This window comes from Drosophila willistoni, unplaced genomic scaffold (assembly GCF_018902025.1).
Source record: "Drosophila willistoni isolate 14030-0811.24 unplaced genomic scaffold, UCI_dwil_1.1 Seg262, whole genome shotgun sequence".
Lineage (NCBI taxonomy): Eukaryota > Metazoa > Arthropoda > Insecta > Diptera > Drosophilidae > Drosophila > Drosophila willistoni.
Genome location: NW_025814220.1, coordinates 103913 through 108608, shown reverse-complemented (window position 1 = coordinate 108608; position 4696 = coordinate 103913). Strand labels below are relative to the sequence as shown.

Here is a 4696-nt window from a genome sequence, read left to right as displayed (position 1 = left end):
TTTTCCATTTCATTTGGAACGTAGAACAATATTTTCTTGTCATTAGACTTTCGGTATAATACTCCGTTTCTCATTTCAAACAATTTGTGCTCTGATTTTTCTAGCATTTCCTTTATTTTTTTCAGTTCTAAGTCTTTTGCTTGGCAAATAACTAGGTTGTGCTCGAAGCTATTCGGTTCTATTAACATGATATTGGTGCATCTGCTTAACGCGTCTACGTGCTGCATTTGCTTCCCTGATCTATGCGCTAACTCGTAGTCGTACTCTTGGAGTTCAAGGGCCCATCTCGCGATCCTAGGGTTTAATTCTATCTTATTTAGTGTAAGAGTCAGAGAATTGCAGTCAGTTAAAATTTTAAATTTCTTTCCTTGGACATAAATCCTAAATCTGCGCAGGGAGTACACAATCGCTAACGTTTCGAGTTCAAAACTGTGATACTTCGACTCAACCTCGCTTGTTCTCTTCGAAAAATAAAATATTGGGTGTAGTTTTTTATCCGCTTTCTTTTGTAATAAGACCGCCCCAAAACCTAATGCGCTTGCATCACAATGAAGCTCTGTATCGTCTCTGGGGTCATATATCGCCAATACTGGTGCTTCCAATAGTATTTGCTTCAAGTTGAGAAAGCATTTTAATTCCTCTTTTCCGAATTGAAATTCTTTGTCTTTTTTCATCAAGTCGTACATAGGTTTAGCGATTATGGAAAAGTCTTTTATAAATCTTCTAAAGTAGGAGCACAAACCTAAGAAACTTTTCACTGCGTGTACATTGCCTGGAACTGGAAAGTTTTTTACTGCATCCAAACCTTTATCGTCAGCACATATTTTGTTTTCTGTGATTTTATATCCCAGGTATTTTATACTTGACATGAAAAACTCGCATTTGTCCATTCGTAGTCTTAATTTGTTTCTTACTAACCTATCAAAAACTTCTTCTAGAGTCTGTAGGTGCTCGGTTGTATTTGCACTGGCTATCATTATATCATCCATGTATACTAGGACCTGCCCTTTTCTGATCATGTCTTCAAAAATTCGGTTTATAAACCTTTGGAAAACATGTGATGCATTCTTGATCCCCATTGGCATTCTTAGGAACTCGTATTGACCAAGCGGCGTGATGAAAGACGTGTATTTTACTGACTCTTTATCGACGAATACATGGAAATACCCATTTTTAAGATCTAATTTGGAAAAAACACGTTTGTTGACTAGTCTGTCCAACAGATCGTCGATCAATGGTAACGGATAGTTGTCCTTGATAATCATCTTGTTCAGTTTTCGGAAATCTATGCATAATCTGATGTCCCCTGTTTTCTTTTTCACTAACACTACTGGAGACGCATACTCCGAATCGCTTGGTCTGATAATTTCTTCTCTTATATATTCATCTAACAATTTCTGTAGTTTTTCCTTTTCAGAATATGATAACCGTCTTGGTGCGTAACTAAATGGTTTGCAATTTTCTAGGTTTAATTTCATTTCACATCTGATATTCGGTTTATCCGGTCTTTGCGCATTCACATACCTATCCCTGACTAGCTTATCAAAACTCTTAGCCGTTTTATAATCTATGTTTTCACCGATCACGTATTCTGGTTCTGGGTTTTCCTTGTCGATGTAAAAAATTTCTAACATTCTCCTCTCAAAGTTATCTTCCATATTTGTTTCAGACTCACTACGGGGTTCCTTTAATTTAATTTCTTCAATCCTATACTTTTCCTCATTTGTACCTTTAATGATATTCTTTTCAAACTCTAAAGTCATTTCTTTATCTATGCATGTCCTTTTGTTAATAACATTGTATTCAATAATTTCCTTATCTGCATTAACATTTTCTGTATTAATTTTATAATTTGCACTAATATTTTCGTTTTCTGTATTACCCGTTACACTTATATTAACAATTTCATTTTCCATATGTTCCGACGTCAACATTCCAATTTCTTTAAAATTAACTTTTCTTACGTTATCGTGGCTTTGAGAAGTTACTAGCGCACTTTTTTCAAAAGAATCTAAATCTAATTTAAGATTACATGATGTCAAAAAATCCCTTCCTAAAATTACATCGCGACTCATAGATTCGTCTAGGATAACGAGTAAATAAAAGTAAATCTTTATTGAATTTTTCACAACGTAACATAGTAATTTTCCAAATGTAATGAGAGGACTTCCATTTAGCCCTTGATAAGATTGCTCGACAGAATAAAGATATGAATGATTAGGTAAATGTTTCTTCTTGATTAAGGAAACTGGACTCCCCGAATCTATGAGGCACGCTGCAATAAAGGAATTACTTGGCGAATCTACAAAATGTATAATGAATTCTCTTACGAAATTGTTGCTGCTCTGGTTCGTACGGTTGAGTCCATTAGTTTCACGGCTGCCCTTCCTATCTGGACATTTGGCCGCCCAATGCTCCATGGATCCACAGATGAAACAAGAGCCTGGTACACGGTCCGGCCTGTTGCAGTCCTTCACCAGGTGTCCTCTAATGTTACATCTACGACAGCGCATCTCTTGGAGCTTGTTTGCTCTGCTAGTTTCGTTTTCATCTTTAGTTGCGCGTCGAATGTCCTCTAGATATATCTCAGCGAAAGCAGCTAACATCTGCTTAGGGTTGGCGAAACATTGGATCCGTGCTTGAGTGCGTAATCCCTTGTCAGGTATACCCTCGATAACTTTATCAAGGAGCTCCTCTTCATCGATGTTAATATTGTTGGCTAACATTAGTTTGTCGTCCAGATAAACTGCAAACTTTTCGCCAAATTTCCAATTACGCTGTTCGAAATGACGACGCATTTGTGACTTGGACATCTTCTCTCCAAAAGCTGCCATTAACTGTTCGCATAGTACTGCTACTGGCTCGCGAATACGTGTAACCTCCGAATGAAGCCATGAATGTGCCTTGCCTTTCATCTTGCAAATGAATAGCATTCGTAAGTGAGTGTTGCATATGTTATACACTTCACCGATATTTTTAAGCTGAGCCACCCACTTTTTGGAGCACGATTCGCCATTGAAGTCCATCAATACTTCCTTCGCCAGTGAAAAAGCTATACCCATCGATTCGCCGTTTGAGTTGCCAGAGTATTGGTTGGTGGCTTCGACTGTGGCGTTGCCAATGATGGGAATGCTGCTGTCATCGATATTCTCATTAGCTACGTTGTTATCGATAACATTGCCAGTGGCGTTGCCATTGTTTTCCGAATTCTGGAAAGATCTGCCCAAATAGTGGCCATGCTCGATTCTAGGAATCAGCAGTTGAAGTTGTTGTAGTAATTGTTGAACCAACGTGACATCGTTGTTGTTGTTGAAATTGGAGTTTACCGCTTCTTGTTGTACGCTTCTCGGAATTGCGTCGCCAATTGACGCTTCATTTAATTGGTCTGGGTTAGGCATCAATTGGATGTCGTCTAAATTATCATGTTCGTTCCAACCAGGTGGGGCAAGACCACGTGTTTCGACTGGCACACTATACAGACGAAGCACTAATTCGTTTCTTGAGCCGTTTGTTGGCATGTTTAAAGTTGATAGCCATTGTTTTAGTTGGTCGAGGGTGAAATCGGATAGTTGAACTGCGTTACTCATAGTTCTGGGTTAGGACCACTTCTGATATTGTAATAGGCTGTTTCGTTTGAATTGTTTATATAGTCATATATCCGACTCCAATACCCAATAACATATAAATATTTCGGCCCCTAAAAATCATAACGTAATCAATTGTCCTCCTCAAAACCAAAGCGTATGAACGCTAATCCATAAAAATTAACATAAACAATCGAACACTTGAAGTAATAATTGTCCCCCTCAAAACCAAAGCGTATGAACGCTAATCCATAAAAACTAACATAAACAATTGAACACTTGAAATAATAATTGTCCCCCTAACAACCAAAGGCGTGAGAACGCTAACTCAGCACTTAAAATCGGACCAATCAAATCGTCGAAATATCAACCACGCCACCAAAGGGCTCCCAAATTTAGCTATAAATATAACCATAAGACATTTTTGTACTCAGTTCTAAGTTTTCTTTCAAATAATAAAGTACATTGCTTAACTCACGAAAAATATCTTTTTTTTCCTTATCGAGAAAATCGAATATTTAATTGGCGCAGTCGGTAGGATTGGAAAAAAAAAGTTATTCTATCCGTGTTACATATAGAATTGTTATCCGTGTGTTACATAGAATTGGTGAATAACTATTGTAGTGAACTGTTATTCTATCCGTGCGACGCGTAGAACTGTTATCTGTGCGTTACATAGAATTAGTGAATAATCACTACAAAATAAATTTCCGATCCGACATCAAGAATTTACGGGTAGTGCTCGAAAGTCTACAACAGTGAAAAATATTTTCTGCCAACTGTGCGCGGAAGTATCAACTGTGTGTTGCAACCAAAGGAAAAAATATTTACGCCAACTGTGCGCGAAAATATTAACTGTGTGTTACAACTATTAAATCCAATTGAGGAACAAAAACCGCCAACTTGTGTGCGAACAAAAAACCAAAATCCAAAATAAAACATAACCAAAACCCAGAAAATTAACAAAACAAAACACCACAAAAAACCCAGAAGATCAACAAAACAACACATCACTAAAACCCAGAAAAAAAAAAAAAACAAAACAACACATCACTAAAACCCAAAAAAAAAAAAAACCAAAACAAACCATCACTAAAACACAGAAAAAAAAA

General features: G+C 37.1%; 1 protein-coding gene across 3 annotated transcripts; it reads right to left on the bottom strand.

Annotated features, from left to right (window-relative positions):
• Positions 1-2086: 2086 nt before the first annotated feature.
• LOC124461201 lies at positions 2087-3114 on the bottom strand. Of its 3 annotated transcripts, none has more exons than XM_047012755.1 (2): positions 2331-3114; positions 2087-2275 (listed from the first exon to the last, which is right to left on the bottom strand). In XM_047012755.1, the coding sequence occupies exons 1-2, from the start codon at positions 3060-3062 to the stop codon at positions 2264-2266; spliced, it is 744 nt and encodes a 247-aa protein (XP_046868711.1). In that variant the 5' UTR covers positions 3063-3114; the 3' UTR covers positions 2087-2263. The 3 variants fall into 3 exon arrangements, with proteins under 3 accessions (XP_046868711.1, XP_046868710.1, XP_046868712.1); XM_047012754.1 differs by having other exon boundaries at positions 2087-2263; XM_047012756.1 differs by having other exon boundaries at positions 2087-2248.
• Positions 3115-4696: the final 1582 nt, after the last annotated feature.

What these genes read in the sequence shown, in the direction of transcription:
- LOC124461201 (XM_047012754.1), bottom strand. Translation starts at nt 3,062, where the DNA reads ATGGGTATAGCTTTTTCACTGGCGAAGGAAGTATTGATGGACTTCAAT. An exon ending in ACCAGAGCAGCAACAATTTC is followed by an intron (nt 2,264 to 2,330) that starts GTAAGAGAATTC and finishes CGTGCCTCATAG; the next exon opens with ATTCGGGGAGTCCAGTTTCC.